This window comes from Cladophialophora bantiana (genome assembly GCF_000835475.1).
Source record: "Cladophialophora bantiana CBS 173.52 unplaced genomic scaffold supercont1.18, whole genome shotgun sequence".
Taxonomy (NCBI): domain Eukaryota; kingdom Fungi; phylum Ascomycota; class Eurotiomycetes; order Chaetothyriales; family Herpotrichiellaceae; genus Cladophialophora; species Cladophialophora bantiana.
The window spans coordinates 465,592-488,041 of NW_015971592.1; the positions used below are offsets into that span (position 1 = coordinate 465,592).

The window sequence follows — 22,450 nt, forward strand, 5'->3', positions numbered from 1 at the left end:
AGGCAAGATGGCTACTGATTATTAGTTTGTGGAGAGCTCCAGCCCTCAAGGGTGACTGTCATCGTGCATTCGACCGCCGATGCATAGCTTTTCCCCAGCATCTTTTCCAATGCTGTGCCAGAAGATCGTTCCACAGATATTTCTTCAGTATTCCCTCCAGTGTCTCCCACTGAGCGGTCTCTTCGGGATATTTGTCTAGAGTCTGATCCAACACCATACTCATAGCAGACAACAGTTCAGACTGTTCGAGCGCACCGGCAGCTGCCACAGCTACCCAAATCAGACACTCGCGGTGGCTCTTCTGGGCTCTCTCTTGCTGGGGCCGGAGCTTGCCATTACCGATCAGGTTGTCTTCAAGCTCTTGGAGTGTTTCGTTGAACTCTTCGCCGATTTTGCCGTCGCCAAAGTGGAGGGTGAAGCAGGTCCCAATCACGCCGAAGCAGAGCTGGTGCTCGATGGAAGTCGTGGCCATCACTGACAGACACCTGAGATCAGCGATTGTGTTCAACAAGTTTCGCCCTCCGGGTGAGCTCGGGGGGGAGTTGGTTGGAGTGGCGCTGCCATCGCCTCTTGCTGTTGTAGATAGATTCGCCAGAATGTCGATCATTTGAATGGACATTTCGCCCGCCATGGCCATGTCGTTGAAAGAGGTCGAAACCTTGGACAGAGCCTCGCAGACTTTGATGTTGAATGGGAGAGAGGGATAGACGGGTAGGTCGTTACGCAAAGGTGATTCGATGGAGAGCTGGGCCATACTGGTAGTAGCCTCGTTTCTATCCTTGACAAACTGCCACAGGGCATCGTAGCTGGTTGAGTTAGAGATTGCATTGGACGCGAGGGATGACTTGACAACCTACGCTTTCATTGCAGAAATGACAAAGTATTGCCACGGCGTGTCACCTTTGAGGTCGGTTCGAATCTTCCGGATCTGTTGCATAGCATTAATATGGTTTTCTGCGCCTTCGTGGACGCCGAGCATGTACTGCCAAAACCGTCAGATCACGCTTCTTTGGTCCTGCCTCTTCACTCACATCGATTGTCGTGAGAGCCGCAATGGTGCAGATGGTGGTGTCATCCGCACACGTTACTTCAGACGTCAGCCTCAGGCGAAGCGCAGCGAAGGCATTGGCACGATGATAGGCCAGCGCGCTGTCCTTGGACCAGGGAATTCCTTCTTGCAGAAGCCACGACGCACGACTGAGCGCCACCATGGCTTCGAACAGTACCGCGTGCTCCAACGCGTACGGAAACACCAGAGACTGGTATGGTTTTGGATGACCCTCAAAGGCGAGTGCTCGACCATGCTGCTCCGCCCAAACTTGCAGGTCTGCAGACAAGATTAGCGCAAATTCCAAAAGGCACTCAAACCCAGGATCTGGCACTCACAATACTTCACCATGCGCGGAACGACGCCTTCGTTGGGAATAGGAAAGACGTTGACTGGCTCTGAGTGGAAGATGTTGACGGAAAATCTGGGTAGCCTGATAGCCTTCCTCGTCGGAAACACCTCATCCTCGACGGGCGATTTTCGTTTTCGACGTCGGGCCGATGTCAAGTCCTCCTTGTCGAGCTCCCATGAAAATCGGTCAGTGACTGGCGAACTTGCCGGTACGAGAGCGGTAGATGAGGTCTTCAGCACCAGGTCCGGACGAGGTGTCGGATGACGGTTCTGGGAGGCATTCTTCCTCACAGCGGGCGTGCGCGGTCGTGGCTTTTCCCCGTCCGATGTCGACGGATTTGGCAGAAGTAACTGCTCTATCTTGATTGCCTTTGCCATGCCTTCGGTAACGACTGTGCCACCATTGTTGAGGAAGCGATGGTGTGAGGCTCAAAAATGTCTTCTGTACTTTTGAAACGCTACTGCTCTCGTGAGACCAGGCAAAAGGCACAACCAGGCTGGGCCTCTAAAGGGAGCAACGGCCCAAGTACCCAGCGGGAGGTCGAAGTCGGTCGCAGAGGGGGCCACGAGAGCGCTTACTTCTGTCAGCGGGTCCCAGGCCGAACGCTTCCTCTCCTCCCAGCTTCGAAGCGGACAAGGTCTGGAGGATCGAGCAAGGACGAGCAGTAAAGCAGCGGGCGCAGCTGTTGCCTGATCGGGTGCAGGCGACTGCAACACCATGGCCGGCCCGTGGTATAATATCGTGTGGCTTTTGGGGATGGCGTGTTGACGGTGCGATTGGGTAGGGACCCGACGGCATGGGATGTGGATATCCAACAGGGTAAGTAAGATGGACAGTGGACACCAGGTAACGCAGAAGTCACGGCCACCCTGTGCCCTCGTTTGGCAACCCTGAGCAGTGGTCGCGTAAGATACAGGACGTAGTTGGCTCGCTTGTCAGAGAGTGACGGTTGCCAGTCGAGTGGTGTATTTTTTGTTGCCCTGGTGGTCAAGAGTCAAGGGGGCAAAACAAAGCTATCGAAGACAGTGCTGACATCCGCTTCTTCGGGACGCTCTAAAGCCGACTTGAGGTCAGCCAACGCGGGGGCTTGCTGTGCTTGTTGTGGGTTGGCTACTGCCTGTGCGTTGGACAGTTCTGCTTGGGTATGGTGCTCTGCGACAGACATTCCTATGGCAAGTTTCAGGTGCTATGTACTGTTTTGTCAAGGATGTGCACGGCACCTTCGTGGTGTCATGGAGCCATGGAGGAGTCAGGCTGGCGTTTCCTTCTCCTTCTCCTTCTTCTTCATCCGCTCTCGCCGCCTCTCGCCTCTCGCCTCTCGTGCGGCGCCTGTCCCTTGCAAGAACAAGAACCGGGATTACTTATCCAGCAATGGGAGATCAAGGTATGGGTGCTGAGGTCCAGGGTGTGGGAAACTTCTTTCGCGTTGAAACTCCCTGGTGTCCACGCATTTTTCCGCCAACCAGCAAGGCTCCTTTCCCGACGGCACTCGACGGTGCTTGTTGGATGCGAAATAGCCGCTAGCTGTCCCAAAAGAGCCATGGTCCATCTTTGAACCGAAAATCCCGGTGCACGAAGGGAAGCCGATTTGGAGCCGCCAAACAGCATGGGGCCGTGCCCCGACTAACAACCCTTGACCTCTTCATCATATTAGTGGCTGTCGCCCTCGTCCTCTGCGCCCCGACAAGAACCCCCTTCAGAAATTGTGCGTGGGCGGCGATGACTCGGTAGGAGTGGTGAACGATCTCGATGCTCAGCCTTCCCGTTTCAAACGCCTCAAACGTCGAAAATACGCCGTCATATATGTAGTGCGCCCGCCGTACTTACAACAGGGGCCTCTGGAAGAGTCACATGTTCTCAACTAATAGCCTCAGCCTCTGAGGTTGGGGGGTTACGCATACTCTGCCAATCAAGACCGATCATGTCGCCCACTTCACCGCCATACCGAACCGTACCAGGCCGGCTGCGGTTCATCCGGCGTGAGGCAAGGGAGAAACCCGATACCAATCTGAGGTTGATGGGAAGCAACTCGTGTGCCACTGCATTGTCGATCCTTTTCTGCTTTTATAGTAGGTCCAGTGAGTGGGCAAGACTGGAGCAGGAAAGCTAAGGATTTAGCAAGAGGGACAGAGGAGCGAAGTGAGCGCCGAGTTGTTTGTTAAGACGTCTCTCGGCCGGAGACCAAGCTCCCTAGGACAACCGCCGTGGAAGAGGAGTAGACATATTGGCTTTGGGGTAGAAGCCATCCTCATCTGTCGCCAGCAGGGCAAAACGGCTCTCACCAGTCGGTTTGATGCATTATACAGCAACCATGTTCATTCTGGGCTGTCTTAGTCCTTCCGATTCTAATTCCGTGACCACCAATGGTCGTATAGCCGTTGCTTGCCCAATCTGCAACGCCATTTACTTAGCCTAGCTTTGCAGTATCTCCAATAAGTCGTTCCTCCAGACTCGGTCACATTCGCCAGAGCTGTCAGAGCAAAGTCAGCCGCTTCCCAGTTACACTGCTGTGACAATAATACATGCCCATAACAACGGAAGTACACAATATGAAAGTTACCAGCTGCTCCCATGCCAGTGTATTCTGGCGGCTTTAGAATCCCAGACTACCACGTCCATCCCCACTCATATCAGCGTCCCCTGTCGGTCACAGGGGTACAATAAGTCATAGCCTTTCAACAATGTCAAAGCTCAGGTTGGCGAGGAATCGCCGGTGCTGCCATTTTGTGGCTTCAAATCTGTGCAGTGCTTTGCGTTCCGGAGTGATCGTGATGCTGGAGGAGGGTTATTTTCTCCAGCTAATGCCGATATCGACACCAGGGAGTTCCTCAGATTCGGCCAGGCGGTGCGATCCGTCAACTGGGAAGAGTATCTTGCTTTGCACTCGACACACCAGCCCCATGCGGATGGCAAGACAGCTGTATTCCGAGCAACTGGTTTTCCTCCGGCATCCAAGGCAGTGATCTCAACGTCATGGTTCTTCTGAGTTGGCGCAGCAATGCCAACGGGCAAGAGGCACCAGGATTAAATGCAGAGGCTTTTATGATTTTCGGGTTGAATTTTGATGTCAAGTTCGAAGAAATCTAGGACAATCAAGGACACACTGTTGTTAGAATGAATCACCCAAAAGAAAAGCAGAGGATCTCGGAGAACTTGAGGTTGTGACACCAATTGTTGTTGGGGGACTGAAACGAAGGCAGAGAAGCAAGGCGGACTGGGAGCAAAAGAAGGGTTCAACACAGGAAGGCGAAGTGAATGTCTGTCCTTGTATAAAATGGGTAATGGCACAGGGTGCTGAGGAAGGCGCAAGTCCTGGTAGAAATCATTCCTTCACCTCAGTCACCGTTCCTGATTGAGTTGTTGGTTGTCGCCCATGTTCACTGTTATCCTTCAAATCTTGATCTCAATAATCCCGTGATGGCTTTCAGTATTGCACAGTACGGGGCTCTTCCAGCCGGGGTGGCCTACATTGCTGCCTAGAAAGCAGTCAGCTGGCCGAAGTTCGTCATCATACTTGGAGTATTGACAATCGGCACAGTGGCCCCAGTCTCCCTCCGTGGTCAAATCTATCCTCCCGCTACAGTTGGGGCAGTTGTGGGGAGTGGACGACGAGACCGGAGATGATAGCTCGGGACAAGAGGAGAAGCGAACAACGGTCTAACAAGTAACAATCAAACGGCTGAGCGCCTGACGGGTGACTTGGACTCGAAAAGCGAATTGCGAAACACAAAGAAACGCGGGCAGAAATATGGTTGAGAACATGTCGACATGCATCTCAGCTGCACGTGACTAGGATGGCTTAATGGCATACGCGGGTGTTTAGCCAATGTCACGGATTGCAGCATTAGCGAGCAGCATGTCGACGTTCTCCCCAGATAGATCCATTTGAGAGAAACACAGAAGATCAACCAGCTCTGGCTATTTCCATTGCTTCCCTATAGCTTTTCCATATGCTCCAAGGTAGACCTTCTGGCTGCGCGGGTTCGCAGGGGCCCCATCGCTCGTGCTTGGGAATCCATTTTCGCTCAGGCTCTTCCACACCTCTGCTATTGTCGCACGTTGTCTGGGGAGAACCGAATACTGCAGTCCGTACATTTGGCTCCGACCTAGAGGGGGTACAAATCGGCCTGTGAGGAGTCGAAATACGACGGTTGGGGACAGATAGTGCCGACGGATGCGTGCCCACAGCTGGAAATATTGTTCAAATATCTGTCGCAGTGATAACGGAGTAGACGACAGGCGAATGTAAGCCACGCTAGTAGCACCATTGTCTTCTTCCCCTTCCTCCTCTTCCCCAGTGTCGCCGGCACTGTCATCATGATCGTCTTCTCGCTCTGTTTCTTCTCGGTAAGAAATTCTTGTCTGCTCTGCATCCAATAGCTGAAAGTGAATGCCACCTGGCAGCCTCTTGCTATCTTTGATCCTCAGCATCAATGCAAACAAGGGGAAATGGTTGAGACATGCTAGACAAGTGTCCAGAGTGGCTTTCAACGAAATAATCGCCATGCGAGCCGAAGCAAAGGTCAGGTAGAAGACCACGACAGTGGGCAGGAGGAAGAATAGCAAGGTGAAGAGAATTGTTCCCAATAAGAGCTGATCAAGGTCGTAGTCACAATTGTCGATCCGATTGCGGAGAACATTCCGTTTCTTGCCACGAAATAAGTGAAAGAGGCTGATAATGATTGTCAACTGCCAGTTGAAGATACGTGCACTTGCGACATAGAAAGAGTAAATGTGCATCGTGAGCAGGCTAAGGAGGTCGGAGAAAATGGCAATAGGCATTGTGGCCCCAGCAAAAGACGAACATCCGACAACATAGACGACGGTCGGCAACCGTGGAACAATGAGCACGACTATCGTCGAGGACCAGTATTCGATGACCCACAAGAAGAGGTCGCCGAGAAATGCAGCAAGCTCTGTGTTCAACTTGAGGCCTCCTGGGTATGACATGAGCCACCTGATCATGCGTTTGAGACCTTCAATCGTGTACTCATTCAGTACTCCACCGATCAGCTGAGATGTAGCTTGCGCATTGTCGCTGATGAAGCTCCCGAGTGCAATGCCAATGATGACATCGTTTGCTACCAGCCAAAGGGAGTTGTAAAAGCGGATGTAATCGCTATTTGTTGTTGGAAAGGATGACCAAGTGGCTTTGCGGCGTCGGAGAAGAGAATATTGCGTCGGATAGTAGGAGAACTGCTGAAGTCTTAGATGAACTTGCTGACAACATGCCGAAATATCCTTGAGCGCAACGGTGCCTTTGACAGCCTGGCGGCTCTCTGGCAATTGTAGTTTCTGAAAGGGCAAGGGCAACTCGAGCAGTCGCAAAAGACCTTCGGCTATGATCCGGTGTCCGATGATCGCGATCTTAAAGATGGACAAAAGCGTAGGAAAGGCATATGCCATGAATAACGTCCACAGCGACCACGCCGCAAATGCGTACAGCGATTGGGCAGATTCGACGACTCGTTCGCTGACAGATAAGCTCCTTTTTCTTCGCGGACCAACAAGAGGTGTGTTCTTCTGCAACAAGTCTGCCACCTCTTGGGAGCAATTGATCTGGCGAAGAATCGCAGGCAACGCCAACTCTTTCTTCGTTGGGGCATGTCTAATCACTGTGTGAAAACGAAGTTTTGCCACTAAGTCGGCGACTCGCTGCCGCTCCTTCTCCCCCTGCATCCCAATTTCATCTGGTGTGGACTCGGGCGCACCGGCGGCCAAGTGATCCCTTCCCAGGGCAAGCGATATTGGCTCAAGAGACATGTATTGCATTTGAGTGGGATTTGGAGGGTCGAAAAGGACAATCTGTACAGTCAATTCTGCGCCCGGCGGGCAGTAGATGGAAGGTCTCCGAGAACCTGAGATGGTGAAAGCGCAGATCCTTGAAGGGTCGAATATTTCGGGGGGATCTGGGTGATTGAATGTGCCCAGAACATGCATATGAGGCTGGTCGCAAAGCTGAAAGATTCGGGCCACTGGGTACGGACTGTTGCGGAATAGAGTACCCATGCGAAGAGCAGATTCCACGCTGCGGACCTGACTCGATTTAGCATTGCTTCCTGATATGTCTCCTTCGCGGCCTTACTTCAACATCTTCAAGCACGGTTATGACAAACAAATCATATTCCGAATTCCTCCATCCCACTATTACACCGGGTGTGGTTGTCCGAGTAAGGCTGCTTGGCCAGAATACCCGTAGCATGCCATCGCCGTTCTCGACCATGATAACATATTGTCAATGCCTAAAAGGAACCTCTCCGACGCAGCTGCTCTTGGGCAGAGATCCCATGCGCTAGGACTCGAGGATGAACAGCGGCTTCGTGGGATGCAAGGCGATCGAGAGGAATGGCGAGAAAGACGTAGACGAGGGAAATGAGTGCAAATGCTTTCGCCACGCGTGCAAAAACACCGTGGTCCCAGGCAAAGATGGCTAATTCATACAGTCGAGTAACAAGATCCCAGCGTGCAGTGATGTAACCAGCAACAAAGATACCGATGGTCAGGGAGGAGAATGGGTGCATCGACGTGGCACTGATCAGGATAGGTAAATAGCGATCAATCACACATATTGCGTGATCACAAAATCATGAGCAGTCGAATGGGGTCAATAGAGACTCTTTCTCACGGATACCAGAAGTACAAAGTAGGGATTGTACCTCGTACTGGGTACTCGGTAGAGCTGCGTTTTCGAAAGCGGGAGAGCAAAGCGTGGCAGCAATAATACGGAGGCGCATTTGAGCAGGGGTGGTCAAGTTACCCGCCTGTGGCTTGTGCGGAGGAGTATCTGGTCCACCATGCCGTGCCTTCAACCGTTTACAATAAGTCTGAACACCACATCCTGGCCCCTCGTGTTTGCATATAATAGCTTCGCCTTGCTGAAGACTTCTGCGAACCCATGGCAAGACCAACTCATGCCTGCAACGCCCCTCGGGGGGCCTTGGAAGTCCACATTGTGGAGAAATCCCCTATCCCTTCAATATCAAAGCGGGTCGGACTGCTTTTTGCCCCTCTTTTCTGCCCGTTTGTATTGCTTCCCCAGTCTTGGTTGTCTTTGCACAGAGGCTCGTTGGGAGCACTGGTGCTCGTACTGGGTAGGTATGTCCTGGGTAGGAATGCTGCGGTCGCAGGAAATGCATTTGGTAAAATGGCGCTAAGACATGCTAAGGTCACTAGCGGTCGATCTCCCGATATTAGCGCCGGATAGATCCTTGGGCAGACAAAAGTGTTCCTCTCTCACCTCAGTGTCAACTTCGCGTCTTCTGTATCACAACATCCAGCATGATTTGACAAAGTCATCCTCGCGCTGTGTAATTCTGTCATGGAAGGGCCCACGGAAAGCCACCAGCGAGTGTGACAGATCGGGGTACATTTGTTTCGCGTCCAAGATGAGACATTGCAGCTAGCCGAAGTGGTTGATTTCCAGCCTCCCGCATTTCGGTCAGTGAGGTGTGAACAAGCGGGCCGACAAGCGGACATATCGCATCTCATCTCTTTTCAGCAACATCATCTTGAGGTAGGCTTGTCGTCTGTCCTGCGTGTCTGTCTGCTGCGGCCTCAGTCAGTGTTTGTGCCTGGTTTCTCGGTCTGCAGCTTTCTGCAGCGGTGGAAGTCGGCACCGAATATCTTTGTGTGTCCCTTTGGACGGGTGGGTGCATGGTGGTGGAGGGCAAACAGCCATAAGGACACCTTGCTGCTCTCAAAGCAAAGGCTTGTTCGCTTGCGCAAGCTTTGTCGAGGTGGCGTGGAGGAGCGGATACGCACATCGCATGGCAGCTTCCTACGCTCCGCAGGAGTGAATTGGGCCGGATCGACTGCTTCTGATCAGATCAGTGGCCGTGAGGGATCGCAACTGCCGCCTCCAGCTGTGATTGCAGTGAAGCGCCAGACGCCAGATCGCAGAGCGCTACGCCAGAGCGCAACGCAAGATCGCACTAGTGGCCGGGTCGATCTGGAGCGTCTCGCCCACGCTATAAATTTCTCCTCTGCATTTCTCAAACTTGGACCTGAACCTCCCCCTCTTACCCTCTACCAAATACCTTCAAGTTCTCATCAACACCATCTGTGTCGCTCTTTTGGACCAGAATTACCCTCGAACTTGGATACTCAATACTCTTACTCACCACATTCATCACCAACAATTCCACCGCATCCTTCACCATGAAGATCGCAAACGTCCTCGGCCTCATGGTCGCCGGCCTTGCTGCTGCTTCCTTTGGTGAGTCGGCAAGCCCTCGTCAGCTTCCGCCTACTTGTAGCTGACAAAACCCATAGCCACTGTCCTCAACATTGGTGTCCATGAGAAGGTCGTTGCAGCCTTGGCAGGTGAGATTTCAATCCCACGGACTTCTGACAACCCAGCACTGACGACAATTCACAGCCAGAGACATGTCCCTTGACGAAATCAACAACATCATCAATCTCATGCCTCGCCGTATGTACCCCTTCTGCTGTGCTCTGAAACTTCACTGACACTCTGAGCTACAGAAGAACCAGTCACTGTCACCGTCGTTCCAAATGGTTGTCCTCCCTATGGCACTCTGTCCACCTCTACCCCAGCTGTTCCAACCGTTCCTCTCACCACCGAAGTCACCGTTACCTCGTCTGTCACGTCCATGGTCACCACTATTACTCCAACTGCGCCCGTCACTCCTACCTCTGTTGCTAGCAGTGAGACTCCGGTTGAGACTCCTGTTGTTCCACCCACACCTGCTGTTTCGACTGTTGAGACCACTCTCGTTACTCCGACTCCGCCTGTGGAGAGTAGCGTTCCAGCTACATCCGAGTCCAATACCCCAACCCCATCTGAGAGTAGCTCTGTTGTTGGGACCACTTCGTCTTCAACCTTCACCCAGACCAGCCTCTCCACTCCTCCCACTCAGACCACAGCCACTGCTACTACCTCCACTGGCATTCCGCAAGCTCCCAACGCTGGTGGTGCTGGAACTATTGGTGTCAACCTTGGCTTGGCCGGTTTGATGGCTGTGTTGGCCGTGGCCTGAATCCACACACCTCCTCATGCCGATACCCCGACGCTCTTTGCAGCTATGTCTGCCATGTACCACAACATGCCACTCATCAGCATATGCAAATGACAACAGACACTCTCCATCTCGCCAGTGAGATGTATGATCACACAACAACAGAATCAACACTAGCTTTTTCGAAGGAACACAAGAAATTACGTGTCAGCAAACAATATGATTCTTTCCAACTAGGCCTTATTGAACTGGCCACATGAAATCGTCATGATGGTTCGTGGGGTGGACAACACTACTCTTGAATTGGATTGAGGAATCGGACTTAATTGCTATTGCACCTTAATTGATGATTCCAATCATACAGCATGTTGGCACAGTGATCAAAGTGATGATCCTTGAACCATAGCTAGTCTGAAATGAAATTGTGCTTTGAACAATCCACCCCTCCTCCTCCCACCCCTAGTGTATTCTTCCTGCTTAGCTTGCTTACCGTAGATTACCAGAGTCCCAAATGTCTCTCTGTGCCTGGTTTCAATACGTTGTGCGGCTTACGGGTGTTGTTGCTGCACGTCATGCTCCACCCTCCGACCCCGAGGCAGTCTACTACGCACAGGATTTCGAGTGTCCCGACAATGTCAACGCCATCGTCTAATCCAACCAACCACGTGACAGGATCGCAAGCCCAGAGGCAGTCCTCCTGTAAGCCAATCAAACGCCAGGACCGTAGTGATCTTGTTCACGCGCTAGATCGACCCTCTTCCAGCGCGCCAGATCAGATCAGTTCAATCGATATCCCGTGATCTAGACTTTCCTGGGGCGATGACGGTTTGACGCCTTCACTGTCGCTTTCACCGATGTTTCAGATGTCCTTGAGCATTCAATCAGCAGTATGGATCGTCGCAGATTCACTACTTCAGGTCTGTCAGTCAAATGTATCGATGAACACAGCAATTGAGCTCCGCTGAGAGGTATTCTATTCTATTGTAGTTGCAAGGCTGAGAATTTCGGTTCATCTTCGGCTGATCTTCTCCTCAGCCCCTTTTTGGACGACCTTGGATGGCGAGGATTGCTCAACGGTGTAGGTATTGGTGGTGGACGTTGGACGTTACCTCAGGGGTGGCCTTGCCCCCTACCTGACATGTTGTCCTGGCGGCTCAAAAAGGCCGCTTGTCCCACCCCTTTGTCAACTACATGTTCTGTTACTGGTCCTGAAGGCCACAATGACTGATGATGGTGGAAAAGGAGAAGTTCTTTTTTGTGTTGTCTTCTATCACAAGATTACGGCACGATCTCGGGAAGATCCCTGCTCCAGGTATACCTTGTCCCTATCTTCATGTAGAACAATGAAGGTGCTCCACCCTGAGCTGTCTTTGAGTTGCATGAATTGAGTGGCTCGAAGCCGTCCGGCTTCACTCTACGCAGTCTTACGCCTTTTTCTCAGTTCGACCACCATTCTCATACACTTCCTCCCAAAAGCCTTCCTTCCAAAGTCTCAAGACCTCAAACCCAACCTCTATCGCGATCAGGACAATGATGGTCCACTCCAAAAACAATCCGTGCTTCTCACTCAATCTTTCTCTCAGCACGGTCGCAATCTCCGCAGCATAGTCCATCTTTTCATTCAACATTTTGATCCTAATTCCCACGTCCAACGCTCGGCCAACTTGGTCGTAATAGTTCTCTAGGTTGAGTTCATGCCGGGAGTCCCAAAAGAGATCAGGGAGAGAGTCCGTAAGTTCGGAGTAGAGGTTTAATTGAGCGCGGAGGAGGAGGAGCTGACCTGTTTTGCGGGAGATGAAATCGCGGGAGAGTTTGAATGGGAGTCGAGAACCTTTTGCTAAGAGAGCTGGGATATCTGCTGTGGAGGCTAGATAAGTGGAAAGGTTCGTCTCAAGAACGGCAAGTTTGGTAGAGCGGGCGAACCCGGAGGAGAAGGCAATTTTGGTGAGCACTGTGTCAACAGTTTGGAAATGTGACTGGGCCTGTTGATGGTCTGCGGATGGGCTGGTTTCTTGGTGCTCCGACTTCTTGGTTCCCAGGATGATTGTGTCGCCGCGAATTAGGCTGTGTTCACGGCTTGGATCTTCAATGTAATCCAGGTCTTCGGTCTCGACCGGCTCTCTATGAGGGTTATCTGCTGCAGGGAGGAGAGTGCGGGTTGCAAAATATGAGGTAAATCCGTCGGGCAGAGCCCATGTTACCACTGTGCCGGATGGGAAGACAAATACATCGCCGACTTCTGTCGACGAAAGATCTCTTGCAGAGGGATTGGTGGAGCGGTAGATTGATGAGATGGGGACTTGGACATGGACGACTTGCGGGAATAGTCCAGTGCCCAGCGGATCGGGCTCGTAGCCTTTATTGCGAAGGATCTCGACAACCTGGGCCAGGTCGAATTGTTCTGCAACAGCATACGCCGTCACGAGCTTCGGTGTTTGTTCTACCTCTTCATGTGATCTCGCGCCTGGCTTCGCGAGGCCAGCCTTTGATATCTGAGCCTCCAATCCAACTCTTCGCAGCGACGTTTTCGTGCCGGGGGAACGTGCAGTTTTCCGCTTCTGAGCGGGAGAAGTGGTTGCCGGTTCGATGACAGAATCCTCTGAGTCGCTATCTTTCTGCACCTCTGTTTTCTGTGCCGATTGACTTATTAATGACGGGTTGGAGGAAAAGAACTCCCGGCGGCGAGGCCGTTGGAAGATTGGCGATGCATGCAGAGGCCGGAAGCCCGGTTGACGAAGCACATCATATCCAGCTCGTCGACAAGCAGCGCAAACGAACTGACTCCCCAGACTCAGCATCGGGCGCGTAGCTGCCGAGCGCATGTTAAGGGAGAGGAGCTGGGTGCGTTGAATAGCCAAGACTGCATCTGCAACACAGAATGCCAGTCTTGGTTGGAGCTCAGGTACAGATGATGCTCCGCAAAATGATCCATGAGGCTGAATACAAATGGTCACAGCCGAGGACTTGGCGCTCGTCATTTCAACGCTCGGATTAGCGTCGAGCATCTACGGAGCATCACCACCACTCCGACACCACCCACTGGAGACTCCAGCCTTTGCGTGCAGATGACGCGCTTTTGAACTTCCTATCCTCTGCATGGCGGCCGGAGATGGCTCGTCGGAGCCAGGTAATGATGACAAGCTTCAGGAGTCCACGAGATGTCCTCCAGAGCCAACCGACCACGACTCGACAGCAGATGAATCCGAGGAGGATGAGGACGAAGAAGAGGAGGAAGAGCCACGACTCAAATACGCTACGTTGACAAGGAATGTGAGCTCGATATATCGCAACGGAGATGCAACGAGTACCTTTCACGTGGCAGGAGATAAAATGATTGTCGGGACTCACAACGGCAACATTCACATTTTCGCTTTACCGTCATTCAACTCCCTGCGCGTCTACCATGCCCACACAGCCAGCATATCGGCGATCTCGATATCTCCATATACACCCCCGCTTGCAGGTTTTCGCTATGATCCGGGAATGAAAATAGCAGTTGAAGCGACATCGAATCCGGACAGATCACCCTCAAGCTCACCGGCGCCGAAAGGCAAGCAACAGCAACAGCCTGTGCCAGATATACCTGCAAATCGAATATACATCGCCACATCTTCCATTGACGGTAACGTCTGCATTGCCTCACTCGTCGATCCTCGCGATGTTCAGCTGCGCAACTTCGGAAGACCTGTCCAGACCGTTGCCCTATCACCTGAGTACAAGTCGGATAGAACATACCTGTCTGGTGGGCAAGCAGGCATTTTGGTGTTGACTACTGGTGGGCAAGCAGGCAAGAGTGCCAATGCGACTACGACTGGAGCTGCAGCGGCCGCCTCTGGGTGGCTTGGGTCTATTGGTCTTGGAGCAAACACGGGATCAGACAAAATTCTGCACAGTGGGGAGGGCATCATCAGCACCATCAAATGGTCACTGTCCGGAAAATATGTTCTCTGGGTAAATGAACAGGGTATCAAGATCATGAGATCAAACTTGAAGCTGGAAAGTTCAGAGTCAGGTCTGGAGTGGAAACGAATGAGTCACATTGACAGACCTAATCGTCCTGGATGGGAAGACATGGCTGGTGTATGGAAAGCTCGCGCTGAGTGGATCGACCGCGATAATATCGAAATCGACGACGACTCGCCCGTCACCGCTCTTGTCCCTACTTCGGCAAACGGCGCATCTCCTAAGCCTGACCCGAGGAAAAAAGTCGAAGAAGCCTTAGTAGGATGGGGAGATTCAGCATGGATTATCAAGGTGTACCCGGGATCCACAGAAAGCGGAGGTAATAATAAAATTGGACGCGCTGAAGTCGCTACGATGTGAGTTCGACGTGCACCCTGAAGGAAGCATTTACTGACCACAGTATAGTATACGATTTGATGACTGTACAATATCTGGAATTTCGTTATATACCCCGAGTCTGCTTTTGGTGCTTGCATATATGGAAAAGAAGAAAGGCAATAGGTCAGCGTCCCAGGAAAATGAAGGCAGCAAAAGAGGCCGACGAACACGACATAATGCATTGGAACCGGAATTGCGTCTGGTCAATATGGATACGAAGGAAGAAGTCGACACCGACACTCTCACTATGAGTAGATTTGAGACTCTTTCGGCTTCAGACTATCACTTGGGGGTTCTGCCACCCATCCGCATCCCAGCTGCTCTTGTCCAGAAGGGGTACCTCAGCACCATTGGATCTGGTATGAGTACAGTCGGTTCAAGTCTCGCTACAGGCGTCGAGACCGTTGGTCAGGGCATGTGGGACGCTACAATGTACGGGCCACGTCTATTAGGTGCGAATCGCATTTTCAGTTCAAGCGAGAGCATTCGAAGCGGTGTTAGCGGTCCTGACCGAATGGGGAGCATCAGAGAACGCAATTATCTCACAGGCTGGATTCCGGGATTTGGATCCAGTGAAACCAGTGCCAAGGAGGAGATAAATGCCATGGCCACGGCACAAAGCATGAAGATTTTCATCTTCAGCCCATATGACTGCATCGTCGCAGTTAGACGCAATCTCAATGATCGTATGCATTGGCTTGTGAGCTTGAAGAGATACCAGGAAGCTTGGGAACTGGTTGATCAGCATCCTGAAGCGGCTGGCACCCTTTCTGAATCTTCAGAAACTTCAACACCGCCAAGTCCTTCAAAAGCCAGTTCTTTCACAAAGTCTGTCTCTGCCGTCCCCCCAAGTCCAACACAAGCCCGTCAGCAAGCTCCTCTGGCCGAATTTTTTGCGGATTCGGTTTCAATCACAAGTTCAGCGCGGGCCAAGTCCAAGACCAAATTCTCTGCTGCGGAGAAGGAGAAGCGCAGGATAGGCGAGCTCTGGCTCAAGCAATTGGTTGATGCCAATAAATGGTTAGAAGCTGGGGAAGTGGCGGCAAAAGTGCTCAATACAACCAGTCGATGGGAGCACTGGGTTTGGATCTTCGTTAAAAACGCGAAGTTTGACGAGATATCACCTCACATACCGACGTTGGAACTAACACCCCCTTTGCCATCGTCCATCTTTGAAATCATCCTTGGTCATTATGTGGAGGTTGACAAAATCCGGTTCAAGGAGCTCCTTGATGAATGGCCTTCGGACCTCTTTGAGATCAGCAGCATCACATCAGCGATTGAAGACCAGTACCGCGCTGGCAATGCTCCGAAAGGGTCGCAGGACTGGAGGTTGTTACAAGAAAGTCTGGGGAAATTGTCCCTTGCAGATGGGCACTATGACGAAGCTCTAAAATGCTATATTGCTCTCCAGGACGCTGACACTGCCATGTCACTGATCAAGGAACATCATCTCGTCGATGCGATCGCTGATGACATCCCTAGCTTTGTGATGCTGCGAGTATCGCCCGAACAAGTCAAGACGGCATCTCGCGACGAGCTCAACGAGCTAGCGGCTGATTCGATCAAGGTCCTCGTGGACGAAGCTGCCGCTGGAGTCGTTGAGCCTGACGAGGTTGTTGCGCAACTTGATAGACCGACGCTGGAGCCTTTCCTCTATTTCTATCTTCGTGCTTTGTGGCGCGGCGAGGGGACCCAGGGTGGGCCCGCCTTGTCCCGTGTTGGGCACTCGGCCATTACTACGTCGCTTGCTGCTGACACTGGAAAACAACATGTCGAACAATTCGCGGACATCGCTGTCGATTTGTTTGCGGAGTATGACCGAGATCTACTCATGGAATTTTTGCAAGCATCCATAGCTTACACTTTCGAAAACGCCGTAAAGGTATGCGAAACGAAGCATTATGTCGAGGAACTCGTCTACCTCTTGAGCAAAACCGGACAAACTAAAAAGGCGCTGTTTTTAATCATTGACGAATTGAAGGATGTCTCAAAGGCCATCGCTTTTGCGAAGGAGCAAGATGACCAGAGTCTCTGGGACGACTTCCTCGAATACAGCATGTCGAGACCAAGATTCATTTCAGGTCTACTTGCCGAAGTTGGAACTGCCATTGATCCCATTACCTTGGTGAAGAGAATACCTTCCGGGCTGGAAGTCGAAGGCCTGAAAGATGGCCTGAAGAAGATGATTCGAGAATATGATTTGCAAGACAGCATCAGCGCCGGCGTTGCGAGAGTACTCAGCAGCGAGGTTGCCGTTGGTATGGAGACGCTGAGAAGAGGCAGAAGGAAAGGCATCAAATTCGACATTGTCGCGTCACCACTGAGACATCAGCGGCCGCCCGCCCCAGATGTTGATGGTTCAAAGGATCAACATGCGGAGGGACAGCAGACCGAAGCCGAAGTTGAGATCAAGCCTGGGCATTGTGCGTCCTGTCATAAGGCGTTCCATGAAAACGAAACTGAAACCTTGGTCGCGTTTGCTTGCGGGCACGTCTATCACGTCTCGCACCTGCTACATGGTCCTGAAGCAGAAGGGGATGAGGTATTACTACCCCAGAATGGGGTGATCCGTCCGGATGATGGCGAAGTTGAGGAAACCAGGTTTTCCAGATCAGTGGGTCCAAAGGTCACCAATGCGCGTTTACTGAAAGACAAAATACAGAATGTTGGTGGATGTACCATATGCAAAGGGTCGCGGGAAAGAATGAAGGCTGCTGGAGGATAACGAACGCCTCACCAAAACCAAATTTGCTTACTTGGATCTACGGAGTACATTGTGCCTCGTGGCAGGCTTTCAAGGCGCTGGGCCGAAGCAAACATCTGCCTTGACCCAGATTCTCAAGGGCACCGCAACCCATACAATACGGGGAGAAACAGCACGGCGACAACAAAGCACAGTTACTTACCACTGACTTGAGATCTCGTCTCATGCACCTTTACCCTCCTTTCTTGCACAACTGTTCACGTGATACAATACCATCCAGAGCCCATCGGGGAGCCAAACTCCATGGCCCCAGCTATTGCGAGATCGATCTTGAAACATACTCCACCACATGGACCAAGCGCTTAGGCGCGCCCCCCCCCCCCCAACTTGTCCCGTCTCATGCTTTTCCTTAACCTCAGCAGGTAGACGATCTTCGCAGATGGTCATTCGCGGCCGGACGGCGAGGCATACGGCCGAGGCGATGCTCCGTTTCCCATTGCCTGCTCTGGGCACCGTTTCAGCCTTTCCAGACCGGGTGAACCGTTCGACTTGGATTTCTCATCCGCTCCGACCCCATCACCATCGGTTTTTCCGTGCTTACTCGACCCTGAACCTTTCAAGGTACTTAAGGGGACAAGGACTCCATCGTATCGGTGACCTTCTGAAGCCCGAGCCTTCTTTGATTCGAGATCGAAGAGATTGCGTGCTGTGGGTGAAGCCCGAAGACTGAAAAGCAGCAAGATTCTTGGATTCCTGCATCTGTGTGGGGTTTGCAGTCCGTGATGGAAGATTGAGGCGTTCAAGGCTTCCGGGCGTAGCGGATATTCAGGGAACCGTCACCGTTGTGTCGAACCGAGCAGACCTAATGATCCCGAGGTGCGAACGGAATGCGCCGCGATGAGGGCCTGGGCTGGGAAGAGGGGAGTCGATGCGATTGAAGGCGATTTGAAACCTCTACTCGAGCGACAAGGGGACTTTGGCTCTTGCGTCCTGGTCTGTACTACACGGTACTTTCGCAAACGTTTCGGCTCGAGCGACCGAAGGACTTCTTTTGTCGATGCGCGATGGTTGACGGCGACCCTGACGAGTCGAAGGCTTCACGACCGTCTTCCTAATAACCGCCGGCCATTGTCTACCCGGTCAGGGGGAGTTTGAGCATCTGAGCGGCCTGCCTCCTGTCCGCGAACGATCTGAACCGAAACCAATGAGCAGCAGTCTTCGCAGCAATAGTGCATGAACGGTCTCCCGGGTGTCCCCGTACAAAGTGTCATCTGCATGCTGTCTCTTCTGGTCATAACTTGGCTAGACGCGAGAAATGATCTTTACAGCCCACCAACTCTGAAAATGAATTCGTATTGCACATCGCCCTCAATTCTTGCTGAGCAGGTGGCTAGCTAGACAGCAATGAGGGGGATTGCCCGACTGTTGGTTTTTTGTTGATGCTACTGACACCTATCTTGGACAAACAGCCAACCTCCAAGCTTCTTCGACCGCAGCGCGTCTTTTGCAGCGTTTCGTGAATTGCAAATCGTACAACCCAGAAAGAGCGTCGATCTCAATACCTTCCCAGATGCGGTGCCCCTATTGCTTTCACAGCACACGGTGATTAGCCCTAGTAACCACTCAGAAGACCGTGTGGCGGCTTTGAGTGCCTGAACCGCCCTGCAGCGACGTCGGTCTATAAGCACCCGGCATGTTGCTTAGCATTTGCAATCTTCGGCCCGATCTGAGTTGTGGTGGTCTGAGACAGGTCTTCTTGTTAGTAAAGATCGGACTTTGGGCTTTGAAGGTTCAGGACATTCAGCTTCAGGGTTATACTTGAGCTTTGATCTTAGCCATGGACTGGGGAAGTTGTGTTAAGGCTCAGACGGGGGCTTCGGTTTCGGTTTACTGTTTGGCCCTGACTGAAGCGATGCTTCTCTGAGATCAGGTTATTGAGAGACAAAGACAAAGAAACAACCATCGCACACCCAGAGGCCGTTATCCAGTGAAAGGAAACAGCAATTCAGCCAAGACGCTGCGGCGCAAGAAGACGAAGGACAACGCCACGTGAAGTCCAGTCACCCTAGATGATTGCTCATCCTCCGTTGGTGACACGACCCTGCCTCTCCTTTCGTGTTTCTGAACCGACTCGATTCTTCAGTGCTCAAGGCGCCCCAAGCTCAAAACCTCATCCATTCCTTCCTTGCCCCGCTTCTCGAAGGATATCCGGCAGCGACACAAATCTATTCGATCGAAATACGTCCTCCTTGCTTTGTTACAATGTGCCCCTGCTACATGCAGCAAGACCGAGAAGACCGCCTGCGTAAGTCGTAAGATCTCCCCCCCCCCGGGGGTTCCCTTTCCAAGGATAGGAGAAATCGAGAAAAAGAAAAAAAAAACCTGACTTGTTCTCATCGATTTAGTGTGCAAATTTCGACGGGTAGTGGCTCTGTTGAGTCGTGCAAGGAAGCTGTCGCTGCCCGATGGGAAGGAAGAGGCGGCACTCCGGGGCCCGCAGTAGATCATGCTGCATATCAATTCGCAACATTCAGGTCCACAGACAGGCTAGACGCCCAAGATGAACAGCGTACAGGGGTACGAGGCTGAGGGTCTGCGGGGAGAGCCAACAATCTCTTGCTCTGTGGCTGGACGCAGATGACGGGCAGCGACGGCGATGTGTGGGTGGTTGATGTGCCTGGTACATTCATGATATATTGCAACATTGAGGGTCATCCCTGAAGCGTCACAGGTATTGAATCCCGTGTTCGACAAAGCAGAATTGATCTCTATATCCATGACACGGAACGTCAATTTTCCTCCCGTCTCTGCATTTCCAAGCGCCCGATCGACGCCATACACATCCAGAGCACGAGCACGTTACAAGTGTCGGCTGCGCGTTCTGGATATAGGCCAATCAATAGCTACGTCATGGGCGTCGCACAAGGGAACAAACAGCCCATACCAAAGAAAGTCCACATCGGTAGGGAATGTTTCTTGTTTCTCATCCCAGCCTCGCCATTGCATGTTCCGCCACTTTAAGAGCCTCATTCTATCAAGTTTTATCTCAGCCTTGTGCTGTCCCGGCACCACCAGTTGCTCTCCTCTCAGCCATAAACGCCCTCACCCCCTCTAACCGCGTCACAAAGAACAACCTCTTTGCATCGTCTTTCCACACCAAGACGCCAGTCTCATCGGCATACCGACAATTGGCCTCGTACTCTGCCCGGGTGGAGAAATCCCTGAAGAGAAACCCTGGTGTCGTGGTCATGCGGTCTCTTTCCAATTGCCACAGGTGGATCTGATCCAATATCGTCGCCGGCAGCACCGGCACTGTTCTCTGCGCCTGCGACTCTGTAGCGGTACCCCGGGCTAACAATGCGGCTTGTTCAGCCTGCGCGTGCCTCCTCATCTGAGGGTGGGCATGAGTTGTCAGATAAGAAATGATCTGATCGGCAGTGATGCCGGCCTGAACGGCTCGTTGAACGGACGATTTACTCATTTTCCCCGTGACAAGGTTCGGATGGCGAGAACGAAGATTTATAAATAGTGACAAGAGGGCGATTTGTAACGGGGAAGAAGTGTAGGCATAGACGCGGTAATTGGTTTCAACAATGATGAAGCCCTTTTGTGTGACGGTGCCGGAGGGCGTAGTTGTGCCTGACGAAGAGCTGGATGAGTATTTCTGGGAGAGTGACGTGCCGATGGTGAGGTTCGCTGTCGAGAGTGCCATGGCGGAGTCGGAGGTCAGCGTTGTAGCCAGGCGCGTCGGGTAGAAGTAATTGGCAGGAGTGACACCGTTGTCTGATGGAGGCTGATAAACGAGCCCGAGGGAAACAAGGTCGGAGAGGCAGCGCCGTTGGGTTTCGTCTAGAGTAGATGTGGAGTATGCGAGTCCTAGTTCTAGGGACGAGACAAGAAAAAGGAAGGAAAGGACGTCGACCTTGTCCATGTCGAAGACCTCGGCGTTGTCCACGTAGAGGAAAAGCAATGCCCATACTTGGGTATTGATGTCTTGCAGGACGAACGCAAAGCCTTCCTTTGTGATCTTGGCTCTTTGACCGTGACTATAGGCCCCGCTAACTTCGATGAGATGACCTGCCTTGAGGAGCTCAATGACTCCCGGAGCCGGTTCGATCGCTTGCTGCTCATTTGCCGTTTCGAGTGGAATCGCAGATGAGCCAACCATGTAGCCTAATATACCTTCCCATCTTTGACGAGAGTACTCATCCAGCTGCGATATGGTGACCTCGTCGCTTTCCGGGACCCTCGCGACCTTTCCGAATGACCGACTGTCTCCTGCTCCCGTCAAAGCGCGACGGAGGGATTTGGCAAAGTCCGATGTCAACGCATATGCTTTTGTCGAGTTGAAAGTGACATCTCGAAATATGTGGTAACGATGAAGTAAATCCAAAGCATGCTCACGTTCGCCCCTGCTGGTGTCCTGAACAAACTGTTCCAGTTGTTTCGCTGGCATGGGACGGGGCATGTACAACAGCATCAAAACAAAGGACTTTGCCAGTGCTGACAGCCGTTTTCTGAAGATCGCTAAAGCAGAGGACGGACTCCTGTAAAGGCGATAGAATTGCGTGCCTGGAAGCGTCTCGAGGTACTCCCACGACTGGAGGGTTGTGTCCGCCATGATTACCGAGAACAATCAAAGAGCAAACTACCGCGACTCTCGGGATCTCTGTAAGCACTGTCACCGATCTATCATCTTGGTCCGCCGATGGACAGATTTCGAGGTGACGGCGAGAGCAACGGGAAGTCCAAGTGATAGCAACTCGAGCTGGAGTCCATCGATCTAGGCTGGAACTGAGTTCAAACAAGTCAAAAGTGCCAAGACAACTATGCCTTTTGTGGGACAAATTCCCCGCTGCTATGGATAATAATTCTCTGATGATGCTGTGGTGGAGCAACTAGCTTTGTGCTCAACAAGCTACAACCCATGCGATAGAAAAGGACCTCGAGCACAAATGTACAAGATTCATCCCTCGGAGAACACTCTGCGATACTTCCCGAGGCACATTGCTGCATCAGCTTTC

At 52.1% G+C, this 22,450-nt stretch overlaps 6 protein-coding genes across 6 annotated transcripts; 2 read left to right on the top strand and 4 right to left on the bottom strand.

The window, feature by feature from the left end:
* Positions 1-58: 58 nt before the first annotated feature.
* Positions 59-1,777, bottom strand: Z519_10461 (uncharacterized protein; the record flags this gene model as incomplete). Its single annotated transcript, XM_016768178.1, has 4 exons — positions 59-806; positions 858-982; positions 1,032-1,327; positions 1,387-1,777. 4 exons carry the CDS (start codon positions 1,775-1,777, stop codon positions 59-61), a joined length of 1,560 nt encoding a protein of 519 aa, XP_016615646.1.
* Positions 1,778-5,318: 3,541 nt separating this feature from the next.
* Positions 5,319-7,623, bottom strand: Z519_10462 (uncharacterized protein; the record flags this gene model as incomplete). Its single annotated transcript, XM_016768179.1, has 2 exons — positions 5,319-7,436; positions 7,486-7,623. 2 exons carry the CDS (start codon positions 7,621-7,623, stop codon positions 5,319-5,321), a joined length of 2,256 nt encoding a protein of 751 aa, XP_016615647.1.
* A 1,934-nt stretch (positions 7,624-9,557) lies between these two features.
* Positions 9,558-10,399, top strand: Z519_10463 (uncharacterized protein; the record flags this gene model as incomplete). The annotated part of the gene is made up of 4 exons (XM_016768180.1): positions 9,558-9,615; positions 9,672-9,722; positions 9,778-9,831; positions 9,885-10,399. 4 exons carry the CDS (start codon positions 9,558-9,560, stop codon positions 10,397-10,399), a joined length of 678 nt encoding a protein of 225 aa, XP_016615648.1.
* A 1,403-nt stretch (positions 10,400-11,802) lies between these two features.
* Z519_10464 (uncharacterized protein) lies at positions 11,803-13,200 on the bottom strand (the record flags this gene model as incomplete). Its single annotated transcript, XM_016768181.1, has 1 exon — positions 11,803-13,200. The coding sequence occupies one exon, from the start codon at positions 13,198-13,200 to the stop codon at positions 11,803-11,805; it is 1,398 nt and encodes a 465-aa protein (XP_016615649.1).
* A 274-nt stretch (positions 13,201-13,474) lies between these two features.
* Z519_10465 (uncharacterized protein) lies at positions 13,475-17,447 on the top strand (the record flags this gene model as incomplete). The annotated part of the gene is made up of 2 exons (XM_016768182.1): positions 13,475-14,697; positions 14,747-17,447. The coding sequence occupies 2 exons, from the start codon at positions 13,475-13,477 to the stop codon at positions 17,445-17,447; spliced, it is 3,924 nt and encodes a 1,307-aa protein (XP_016615650.1).
* A 3,025-nt stretch (positions 17,448-20,472) lies between these two features.
* On the bottom strand, positions 20,473-22,047 carry Z519_10466 (uncharacterized protein; the record flags this gene model as incomplete). Its single annotated transcript, XM_016768183.1, has 1 exon — positions 20,473-22,047. One exon carries the CDS (start codon positions 22,045-22,047, stop codon positions 20,473-20,475), a length of 1,575 nt encoding a protein of 524 aa, XP_016615651.1.
* Between the last annotated feature and the right edge of the window lie 403 nt (positions 22,048-22,450).